The sequence below is a fragment of the Silurus aristotelis genome, assembly GCF_946808225.1.
Source record: "Silurus aristotelis genome assembly, chromosome: 2".
Taxonomy (NCBI): domain Eukaryota; kingdom Metazoa; phylum Chordata; class Actinopteri; order Siluriformes; family Siluridae; genus Silurus; species Silurus aristotelis.
The window spans coordinates 396,431-408,283 of NC_139575.1; the positions used below are offsets into that span (position 1 = coordinate 396,431).

Here is an 11,853-nt window from a genome sequence, read left to right on the forward strand (position 1 = left end):
GTATAAAGTCTGTGTGAATAAAATAAATGTCACATTAGATGTTTTAAAAGTTGGACATTGTTCATTTTATTTTGATTTCAGTGGAAGTTGCAGTTCAGCATTATTACATGAATTTGTTCTACTTTTTTTCTTAATTACTGCTCACTTAAATTAGAAATGTAAATCATGTAAATAAGGAGTAATAAGTTTTAATCTCATTATTTTATAGATTTCTTCTTCTTTTCATTCTTATTATTATCGTTATTATTATTATTATTGTTGTTGTTGTTAATATTGTTATCATTATTATTGTTGTTGTTATTATTATTGTTATTATTATTGTTATTATTATTATTATTATTGTTATTATTATTGCTGTTGTTATTATTGTTATCATTATTATTATTGTTATTATTATTGTTATTATTATTGTTGTCGTGGTCGTTGTTATTATTATTATTATTGTTATTATTGTTGTTGTTATTATTATTGTTATTATTATTATTGCTGTCGTTATTATTATTATTATTATTAATATTATTGTTGTTATTTTTGATATTATTATTATTATTATTGTTATTATTATTGCTGTTGTTATTATTGTTATCATTATTATTATTGTTATTATTATTATTATTATTATTAATATTATTGTTGTTATTTTTGATATTATTATTATTATTATTATTATTATTATTATTATTATTATTGTTATTATTATTGCTGTTGTTATTATTGTTATTATTATTATTGCTGTCGTGGTCGTTGTTATTATTATTATTATTAATATTATTGTTGTTAATATTGATATTATTATTATTATTATTATTATTATTATTGTTGTTAATATTGATATTATTATTATTATTATTATTATTATTATTATTATTATTATTATTATTGTTGTTGTTGTTATTATCAGGTATCCGGGTTGTGCAGCATGTTTCCGGGTGCGCGCAGTGGAGCGGTATTACGGTAAGAGTTCCTACGCCGTTCCTCAGCTGATGTGACATAAAGCTCCAGATGAAAGTTGCTGAGGTTCAGTTCTTCTCTCTCTCTCAGGTACAGCGTTTGATGGAACCTGCACCGGTATGACTTCCACCACTGATAGAACTCCGGTGGCTCTTCCCCGGGAGCTCGCGCAGAACCCACTGCATAAGACATGGATCCCCTGCAAGAACGGACTTCCGGAAGCGCACATTTCTCAGAGGAGAGGTGAGGAACAGCGTGCGCGTGCTCTCTCTACCCAAACACATAATATCTTCATTATAGACCACAGCGCGCGCGTGTTTTTACACTGACAGGGGTGTGTGTGTGTGTGTGTGTGTGTGTGTGTTGGGGGGCCGTTCAGAGATCAGACCACTCTCAGACAAATGCGCATGCGCAAAGACTCTCCGCTTACTGTCAGAGGGAAAAGTGACGAGTTAAAAATTAGTGTTGTGGAGTGTAGTGTGTAGTGTTGTGCAATGTTGTGTAGTGTTGTGGAGTGTGTAGTGTTGTGCAATGATTTGTAGTGTTGTGGAGTGTGTAGTGTTGTGCAATGTTGTGTAGTGTTGTGGAGTGTGTAGTGTTGTGCAATGATGTGTAGTGTTGTGGAGTGTGTAGTGTTGTGCAATGATGTGGAGTGTTGTGGAGTGTTGTGCAATGATGTGTAGTGTTGTGGAGTGTGTAGTGTTGTGCAATGTTGTGTAGTGTTGTGGAGTGTGTAGTGTTGTGCAATGATGTGGAGTGTTATGGAGTGTTGTGCAATGATGTGTAGTGTTGTGGAGTGTGTAGTGTTGTGCAATGATGTGTAGTGTTGTGGAGTGTGTAGTGTTGTGCAATGATGTGTAGTGTTGTGGAGTGTGTAGTGTTGTGCAATGATGTGGAGTGTTGTGGAGTGTGTAGTGTTGTGCAATGATGTGGAGTGTTATGGAGTGTTGTGCAATGATGTGTAGTGTTGTGGAGTGTGTAGTGTTGTGCAATGTTGTGTAGTGTTGTGGAGTGTGTATTGTTGTGCAATTTTGTGCAGTGTAGTGTTGTGCAATGATGTGTAGTGTTGTGGAGTGTGTAGTGTTGTGCAATGTTGTGTAGTGTTGTGGAGTGTGTAGTGTTGTGCAATGTTGTGTAGTGTTGTGGAGTGTGTATTGTTGTGCAATGTTGTGTAGTGTAGTGTTGTGCAATGTTGTGTTGTGGAGTGTAGTGTGTAGTGTTGTGCAATGATGTGGAGTGTTGTGGAGTGTGTAGTGTTGTGCAATGTTGTGTAGTGTTGTGCAATGTTGTGTTGTGGAGTGTGTAGTGTTGTGCAATGTTGTGAAATGTTGTGGAGTGTGGAGTGTTGTGCAATGTTGTGTAGTGTTGTGGAGTGGAGTGTGTAGTGTTGTGCAATGTTGTGGAATGTTGTGGAGTGTGTAGTGTTGTGCAATGTTGTGTAGTGTTGTGGAGTGGAGTGTGGAGTGTTGTGCAATGTTGTGTAGTGTTGTGGAGTGTGTAGTGTTGTGCCATATTGTGTAGTGTTGTGGAGTGTGTATTGTTGTGCAATGTTGTGGAATGTTGTGGAGTGTGTAGTGTTGTGCAATGTTGTGGAATGTTGTGGAGTGTGGAGTGTTGTGCAATGTTGTGTAGTGTTGTGGAGTGGAGTGTGTAGTGTTGTGCAATGTTGTGGAATGTTGTGGAGTGTGTAGTGTTGTGCAATGTTGTGTAGTGTTGTGGAGTGGAGTGTGGAGTGTTGTGCAATGTTGTGTAGTGTTGTGGAGTGTGTAGTGTTGTGCCATGTTGTGTAGTGTTGTGGAGTGTGTATTGTTGTGCAATGTTGTGTAGTGTAGTGTTGTGCAATGTTGTGTTGTGGAGTGTGTAGTGTTGTGCAATGATGTGTAGTGTTTTGGAGTGTGTAGTGTTGTGCAATGTTGTTTTTGTGTAGTGTTGTGGAGTGTAGTGTGTAGTGTTGTGCAATGTTGTGTAGTGTTGTGAAGTGTAGTTTGGAGTGTTGTGCAATGTTGTGGAGTGTAGTGTTGTACAATGTTGTGGAGTGTGTATTGTTGTGCAATGTTGTGTAGTGTAGTGTTGTGCAGTGTTGTGGAGTGTGTAGTGTTGTGCAATGATGTGTAGTGTTTTGGAGTGTGTAGTGTTGTGCAATGTTGTGTAGTGTTGTGTAGTGTAGTGTTGTGCAATGTTGTGTTGTGGAGTGTGTAGTGTTGTGCAATGTTGTGGAATGTTGTGGAGTGTGGAGTGTTGTGCAATGTTGTGTAGTGTTGTGGAGTGGAGTGTGTAGTGTTGTGGAATGTTGTGGAGTGTGTAGTGTTGTGCAATGTTGTGGAGTGGAGTGTGGAGTGTTGTGCAATGTTGTGTAGTGTTGTGGAGTTTAGTGTGTAGTGTTGTGCAATGTTGTGTAGTGTGGAGTGTTGTGCAATGTTGTGTAGTGTGGAGTGTTGTACAATGTTGTGAAGTTGTGCAATGTTGTGTAGTGTTGTGTAGTGGAGTGTGGAGTGTTGTGGAATGTTGTGGAGTGTGGAGTGTTGTGCAATGTTGTGTAGTGTTGTGTTGTGCAATGTTGTGTTGTGGAGTGTGTAGTGTTGTGCAATGTTGTGTAGTGTTGTGCAATGTTGTGTAGTGTAGTGTAGTGTAGTGTTGTGCAATGTTGTGTTGTGGAGTGTGGAGTGTGTAGTGTTGTGCAATGATGTGTAGTGTTGTGGAGTGTGTAGTGTTGTGTAGTGTAGTGTTGTGCCATGTTGTGTAGTGTAGTGTTGTGCAATGTTGTGTTGTGTAGTGTAGTGTTGTTCAATGTTGTGTTGTGGAGTGTGGAGTGTTGTGCAATGTTGTGGGATGTTGTGGAGTGTTGTGCAATGTTGTGTTGTGGAGTGGAGTGTGTAGTGTTGTGCAATGTTGTGGAATGTTGTGGAGTGTTGTGCAATGTTGTGGAGTGTTGTGGAGTGGAGTGTGGAGTCAAGTCAAGTCAAGTTTATTTCTATTGCGCTTTTCACAACAGACATTGTCTCAAAGCAGCTTTACAGAAATCAACAGTGAAGGTGTGTTTATCCCTGATGAGCACCGTGGAGACTGTGGCAAGGAAAAACTCCCTTAGATGTAATGAGGAAGAAACTTTGAGAGGAACCAGATTTAAAAGGGGAACCCATCCTCATTTTGCAGTGGTTGTGGAGTGGAGTGTGTAGTGTTGTGCAATGTTGTGTAGTGTGGAGTGTTGTGCAATGTTGTGGAGTGTTGTGGAGTGTTGTGCAATGTTGTGTAGTGGAGTGTGGAGTGTTGTGCAATGTTGTGGAATGTTGTAGAGTGTGGAGTGTTGTGCAATTTTGTGTAGTGTTGTGGAGTGTAGTGTGTAGTGTTGTGCAATGTTGTGGAGTGTTGTGGAGTGTAGTTTGGAGTGTTGTGCAATGTTGTGGAGTGTAGTGTTGTACAATGTTGTTTTTGTGTAGTGTTGTGGAGTGTTGTGCAATGTTGTGTAGTGTTGTGGAGTGTAGTTTGGAGTGTTGTGCAATGTTGTGGAGTGTAGTGTTGTACAATGTTGTGGAGTGTTGTGGAGTGGGTAGTGTTGTGCAATGTTGTGCAATGTTGTGGAGTGTTGTGCAATGTTGTGTAGTGGAGTGTGGAGTGTTGTGCAATGTTGTGGAGTGTTGTGGAGTGTGTAGTGTTGTGCAATGTTGTGTAGTGTAGTGTTGTAAAATGTTGTGTAGTGTTGTGCAATGTTGTGTAGTGGAGTGTGGAGTGTTGTGGAGTGGAGTGTGTAGTGTTGTGCAATGTTGTGTAGTGTTGTGGAGTGTGGTGGAGTGTGGAGTGTTGTGCAATGTTGTGGAGTGTTTTGGAGTGTAGTGTGTAGTGTTGTGCAATGTTGTGGAGTGTTGTGGAGTGTAGTGGAGTGGAGTGTGGAGTGTTGTGCAATGTTGTGGAGTGGAGTGTTGTACAATGTTGTGGAGTGTTGTGGAGTACACTGAACTGAACTGAACTCTCACACACACACACACACACACACACACACACACAGACAACTGTGTGACTGATCTGTACAACCCGGACTCAACACACACTCGTACTCACTTCACACACCCATGACTTCAGCACCACCCACATTACATCACTTCATTACTATAAACTGTTTACATGCTGTTTTTGCTCATCTTTTATAAACTGCTGCTATTTTGCTCTTTTGCACAACATTTTTGTTGACATTTTGTACTGTTCAATTTCGTTCACTTTGTCTTGTCACAACAGGTTTACTGGCGGAGCTGTTTTGTGTATTTGTCCTGCATGGTCTTGTTTTGTATTTGCACTGTTTGCACCAGGTTGCACACATGTACTTTATGTGTTGAGTATGTGAGTGTGAGTATGGGTGTGGGAGTGGGTGTGGGAGTGGGTGTGAGTATGGGAGTGGGTGTAAGTATGGGATTGGCTGTGGGTGTGAGTATGGGTGTGGGTGTGGGAGTGGGTGTGAGTATGGGATTGGCTGTGGGTGTGAGTATCGGTGTGGGAGTGGGTCTGAGTATAGGATTGGCTGTGGGTGTGAGTGTGGGTGTGAGTATGGGTGTGAGAGTGGGTGTGAGTATGGGTGTGGGAGTGGGTGTGAGTATGGGTGTGGCCGTGGGAGTAGGTATGAGTATATGTGTGGGGGCGGTTGTGAGTATGGGTGTGGGAGCGGGTGTGAGTATGGGTGTGGGAGCGGGTGTGAGTATGGGTGTGGGAGCTGGTGTGAGTGTGGGTGTGGGAGTGGGTGTGAGTATGGGTGTGGGAGTGGGTGTGAGTATGGGTGTGAGAGTGGGTGTGAGTATGGGTGTGGGAGTGGGTGTGAGTATGGGTTCGGGAGTGGGTGTGAGTATAGGAGTGGGAGTGGGTGTGAGTATGGGTTCGGGAGTGGGTGTGAGTATGGGTGTGAGAGTGGGTGTGAGTATATGAGTGGGAGTGGGTGTGAGTATGGGAGTGGGAGTGGGTGTAAATATGGTTGTGAGAGTGGGTGTGAGTATAGGAGTGGGAGTGGCTGTGAGTATGGGTGTGAGTATGGGAGTGGGTGTGAGTATGGGTGTGGGAGTGGGTGTGAGTATGAGTGTGGGAGTGGGTGTGAGAGTGGGTGTGAGTATGGGTGTGGGAGTGGGTGTGAGTATGGGTTCGGGAGTGGGTGTGAGTATAGGAGTGGGAGTGGGTGTGAGTATGGGTTCGGGAGTGGGTGTAAGTATGGGTGTGAGAGTGGGTGTGAGTATAGGAGTGGGAGTGGGTGTGAGTATGGGTGTGAGAGACGGTGTGAGTATATGAGTGTGAGTGGGTGTGAGTATGGGTTTGGGAGTGGGGGTGAGTATAGGAGTGGGAGTGGGTGTGAGTATAGGAGTGGGTGTGAGTATGGGTGTGAGAGTGGGTGTGAGTATAGGAGTGGGAGTGGGTGTGAGTATGGGTGTGAGAGTGGGTGTGAGTATGGGTGTGAGTATGGTTGTGAGAGTGGGTGTGAGTATAGGAGTGGGTGTGAGTATGGGAGTGGGAGTGGGTGTAAATATGGTTGTGAGAGTGGGTGTGAGTATAGGAGTGGGAGTGGCTGTGAGTATGGGTGTGAGTATGGGAGTGGGTGTGAGTATGGATGTGAGAGTGGGTGTGGGAGTGGGTGTCAGAGTGGGTGTGAGTCTGGGTGTGAGAGTGGGGGTGAGTATGGATGTGAGAGTGGGTGTGAGTATAGGAGTGGGAGTGGGTGTCAGTATGTGTGAGTATGGGTGTGAGTATGGGAGTGGGTGTGAGTATGGATGTGAGAGTGGGTGTGGGAGTGGGTGTCAGAGTGGGTGTGAGTCTGGGTGTGAGAGTGGGGGTGAGTATGGATGTGAGAGTGGGTGTGAGTATAGGAGTGGGAGTGGGTGTCAGTATGTGTGAGTATGGGTGTGGGAGTGGGTGTGAGTATGGGTGTGAGTATAGGAGTGGGAGTGGGTGTGAGTATGGGTGTAAGAGTGGGTGTGAGTATGGGTGTGAGAGTGGGTGTGAGTATAGGAGTCAGAGTGGGTGTGAGTATAGGAGTGGGAGTGGGTGTGGGAGTGGGTGTGAGTATGGGTGTAAGAGTGGGTGTGAGTATGGGTGTGAGAGTGGGTGTGAGTATGGGTGTGAGAGTGGGTGTAAGTATGGGTGTGAGAGTGGGTGTGAGTATAGGAGTGTCAGTGGGTGTGAGAGTTGGTGTGAGTATGGGTGTGAGAGTGGGTGTGAGTATGGGTGTGGGAGTGGGTGTGAGTATAGGAGTGTGAGTGGGTGTGAGTATGGGTGTGAGTATGGTTGTGGGAGTGGGTGTGAGTATGGGTGTGAGTATAGGAGTGTGCGTGGGTGTGAGTATGGGTGTGAGTATGGGTGTGAGAGTGGGTGTGAGTATGGGTGTGAGAGTGGGTGTGGGAGTGGGTGTGAGTATTGGTGTGAGTATGGGTGTGAGAGTGGGTGTGAGTATGGGTGTGGGAGTGGGTGTGAGTATGGGTGTGAGTATAGGAGTGGGAGTGGGTGTGAGTATGGGTGTGGGAGTGGGTGTGAGTATGGGTGTGAGAGTGGGTGTGAGTATGGGTGTGAGAGTGGGAGTGGGTGTGAGTATGGGTGTGGGAGTGGGTGTGGGAGTGGGTGTGGGAGTGGGTGTGAGTGTGGGTGTGAGTATGGGTGTGAGAGTGGGTGTAAGAGTGGGTGTGGGAGTGGGTGTGAGTATGGGTGTGAGAGTGGGTGTGAGAGTGGGTGTGGGAGTGGGTGTGAGAGTGGGTGTGAGTATGGGTGTGAGTATGGGTGTAAGAGTGGGTGTGGGAGTGGGTGTGAGTGTGGGTGTGAGAATGGGTGTGAGAGTGGGTGTAAGAGTGGGTGTGAGAGTGGGTGTGAGAGTGGGTGTGGGAGTGGGTGTGAGTATGGGTGTGAGAGTGGGTGTGAGTATGGGATTGGCTGTTGATGTGAGTAAAAAGGAATAAGGAATAAAGTAAAGATGAGGAATGAAACGTTAAAACTAATGAATGTGAGAATGTTGAAACTCTGGACAATAAGAGCAGAAGGAAGACGTGTAGTAACTATTGTTTTAATAAAGTCAAATCTTTTTTACAAAGGTTAAAGAAGATGAAAAATGTGCACTTTACAGATTCTTTTTTCTGATCACAAAATGTTTGTTGATTCTGTTGGGATGTTAATGAGAAGTGAGAGTGGGTGTGAGTATGGGTGTGAGAGTGGGTGTGAGTATGGTTGTGGGAGTGGGTGTGAGTATGGGTGTGAGTATGGGTGTGAGTATAGGAGTGTGAGTGGGTGTGAGTATGGCGGTGTGAGAGACATTTTGAGTATATGAGTGGGAGTGGGTGTGAGTATGGGTGTGAGTATAGGAGTGTGAGTGGGTGTGAGTATGACGGTGTGAGTATATGAGTGGGAGTGGGTGTGAGTATGGGTCTGGGAGTGTGTGTAAGTATAGGAGTGGGAGTGGGTGTGAGTATGGGTGTTTTGTGTGCACAAGAGCTATGGAAGCCATTGCTGTTTATAGAGAGTGGAAAAGCTCCAGGACTTGATGGACTCTCAAGTTTTATAAAGCCTTTTGGAAGGTGTTGGGTGAGGATCTCTTGGATGTTCTCAATAAGAGTATAGCTGAGGGGGGTTTTTTTTACCAGTGAGCTGTAGGAGAGCTGTATTACTGTCCTGCCCAAGAAATTGGACTTTAAAAAAAATGGAAGTGGATTCATCCACAACTTTCCTTTAGAGGACGTGTTTTAACCTCTTAGGCGTCGTGGTTGCGTGAACGCAACTAATCGCCAATTGTTCTCAGCTGTTAATGTTTAGCAATAAATTAAATAAAAAGGGAGAAGAGTAAAGATGAGTCACTATACATCATTTTAAAGCTCTCAGTCTCAAGCAGTGATTTCAGATCTCTGTTTTTCAATGGAAAACGTATAATGAATGTATTTGCTGAATGTGTGTGAGCAGTACACAACAACAACATGCATTAACGCATTATTACATTATTATTGTAATATTGAGTCACAAACACATCCACTGCTGCTAATCCCGGTTTATTAGGAAAGATAAGGGTCCAGTGAACAACATGCCGTAAAGCATTTCTGCTCCAAACAAACAATAGTGTTGTCATTTAGATGTTTATTCCGATGTTTACGTCACAGAACTTTCACATAAAAAACGACCTCTTGGTAACAAAAAACAAATATGGCTGGTAGAATATAGTGGTACAAAACGGTTGAGACCACAAAAAAGTAAAAAAAAAATGATAATAAAAGTAAAAGAGTATAAATCTTGGGTGGAGTCTCTCTCTCTCTCTCTCTCTCTCTCTCTCTCTCTCTCTCTCTCTCTCTCTCTGCAGGTGTCGCCATGTTTTTTTATGCTCCGCCTCTCATTTCAAACCTTTTATTTTCAGCCAGTAACATTATGAAAACAAAATGACTGATGGACAATGTAGCCAATATGCAGGATTCGAACGATATATGGGAGGATTTTATTCTCCACGTGTGTGAGGCTTAGTTTTATTACACTTTAGAAACTCTTACTGGCTGAAGCAGCGAAGAAGCAGTGACGAACCAGGAAGTGATGCGGCTCTCAGGTCAACATAAACAGCTGTTTATAGCTCGCGCTAACTGCACTTTGTTTACAAAAACAAAAAAAAAACAATCAAATAAGTTATTTTATCTGAGATTTGCAAAAAAAAGCAGCGATGTGGAAAATATTTTTGGGGGCGGAGCAACAACAGAGACTTGGAGATCTACATCTGTAAGTTACAATAAATCTCCCTTTATAGTTTTATACGATTTTATTGGTTTTATTGCCTGTTTGTTTTTATAAGAGAAATGCTTGAAAAGTAAGTTTGTGTGTGTGTGTGTGTGTGTGTGTGTGTGTGTGTGTGTGTGTGTGTGTGTGTGTGTGTGTGTGTGTGTGTATTGTTTAGATTGGAATGGCCGGACATTAATATGAATGGTCATGACTGTAGAACAATAGCTTGTCTGCCTGGCCATCAATATGAATGCCAAATCAACATGCCCCAAACATGTAGAACAAAAGTCTTTTTGTATATCTATGGGATTTCATCATCTATAACTTAAAATCTTTTTAAGCAATATCAACTTTGATGATGGACATTAAAGCTCAAAGAGTCTTCTTTCCAAATATATTTAAATTGTGTATGTAGCACATTTTTATCAGGAACTGTGAATATTTAAATTTAGGTACATGTTTTCAGCTGTGAGTCCTAAAATTTGGGTGGGGTGGGGTGGGGTGGGGTGGGGTGGGGCGAAACAGACATAGTATCAGATAAATGTTTGTAGGAATCCCTTTTTTTAATTATATCTTCATTCAATTTAAAATATAAACTCATGAGACATGTGGCTTTCAACCCAGTACTTTTCTGGATTGCTATGGGACAGATTTCATGTATTTATATATTTCTACATTACTTGATCATCTATAACTTATTATTTTTTTTAACAATATCAACAGTGAATAATGGACAGTAAAGCTCAAAGTGTCTTCTTTTTTAGAGATATTTAAATTGTGTATGAAGCCCACTTTTATCAGGAACTGTTAACATTTAAAGTTAGGTAGGGCATTTCAGCTGTGAGTCGCAAAATCTGTGTCGAAGGCTAACAGGTTAATAATGAACAATTTGGCAGCTTCAACATTGTGGCACAGATTGGTGTGTATAGACCCTCTTTCTGGTCTGCTTTCCAGAATACAAGCAACACTGGTGGGCTTTTTTTTGGGGATCGGCTTCACTGGGTCCCTCAAAGCGTACTTTTCTTGCCTGTGGAAGGAGGAGGTCAAAGTCTGGTGCAACTGTTTAGTAGACTTGCAACTTTTTACTTGCAGTTTATCCAGAGACTGTTAACTGGGCCTGAAGATCTAGTTTTGAGAAATGTGGCTCAGAGCATATTACAGAGGATCGATGGACTTGGACTTGACAGAACTCTGGTATTTACGGATCACAAACAATTGAATTTCAAAGGACTTCCTTCTTTTTATCATGGACTATTTAAAATGTTGGAACGTTTCAGTTTGATCAGAGTTTGTAAGACAGAGTCATTGTTTTGGTTGCTTGAGGAGGTTTTGGTTAAAGGATCTCACTTTGACTTATCAAATGAGTGTTTGCCAGGTCTTTCATTAAGACTTTGTGGCTCTGGTATGAAGAAGTTAAGGAACTTCATTGATGTCTGGGCTTTATTTAAGTGATGATCTTGCACTGGCCACTATTTTAGGTCAGAGATCCTCATGCCAAACTGAATTTATTTTAAAACTCTGGAAAAAAAGATTAACAGAGGAAGAACTAATTCTGTTACAAAACTTTGCTGATGGAAGTCAGATTCCAGATATAAAAGAGCCCTTTCCCAAATTCACCATTTCTCCTGTTTTAAGAGGTATGTGTAGCACACTGCTGGATATAGAAGGTCTAAAAGAGATGGATCTGAGTTTAGCTGAAGAAAAAGAGCTGTAGAAGTGTTTTGTCAGAATCTTAAATAAAGGGGCATTACTTGTAATATATGTCACAAGGAGAAACAGAATTGAAAACAGACCAAATCTAGATGTTGTAACTGTTTTTAAAGCTTTTTTAAAAGCTCGAGTGAGTGTTGAAGTTTCATCAACTAATGAATGATTTGGAGTCTTTTGAATTACAGTGGTGTTTTAATAACATTATTTGTGTTGTAATTGATGGAGAACTAATTGATATGTTGTTAATTTGAGTTTGGTGTGTGTGTGTGTGTGTGTGTGTGTGTGTGTGTGTGTGAGAGAGAGAGAGAGAGAGAGAGAGAGAGAGAGAGAGAGTGTTTAGCATGGAATCTATGAACGCGAGGTTGTTTGAAAGTTTGACTCGCCGGCACGGTGTGCTGGTGGTGTGCGGGGCGAGTGTAGAGGAGTGTGTGTGTGTGTGTGGTGTGAGTGTAGAGGAGTGTGTGTGTGTGTGTGTGTGTGTGTGTGTGAGAG

At 42.3% G+C, this 11,853-nt stretch overlaps 1 protein-coding gene across 2 annotated transcripts in view; it reads left to right on the plus strand.

The window, feature by feature from the left end:
• The first annotated feature begins 942 nt into the window (after positions 1-942).
• pfkfb4b (6-phosphofructo-2-kinase/fructose-2,6-biphosphatase 4b) overlaps positions 943-11,853 on the plus strand; it is a 32,454-nt gene continuing 21,543 nt past the window's right edge. For both annotated transcript variants that reach the window (XM_083563387.1, XM_083563388.1), the window contains exon 1: positions 943-1,194. In XM_083563387.1, coding sequence (XP_083419513.1) covers positions 1,071-1,194 — 124 coding nt within the window. In that variant the 5' untranslated portion in view covers positions 943-1,070. The remainder of the gene's footprint in view (positions 1,195-11,853) is intronic.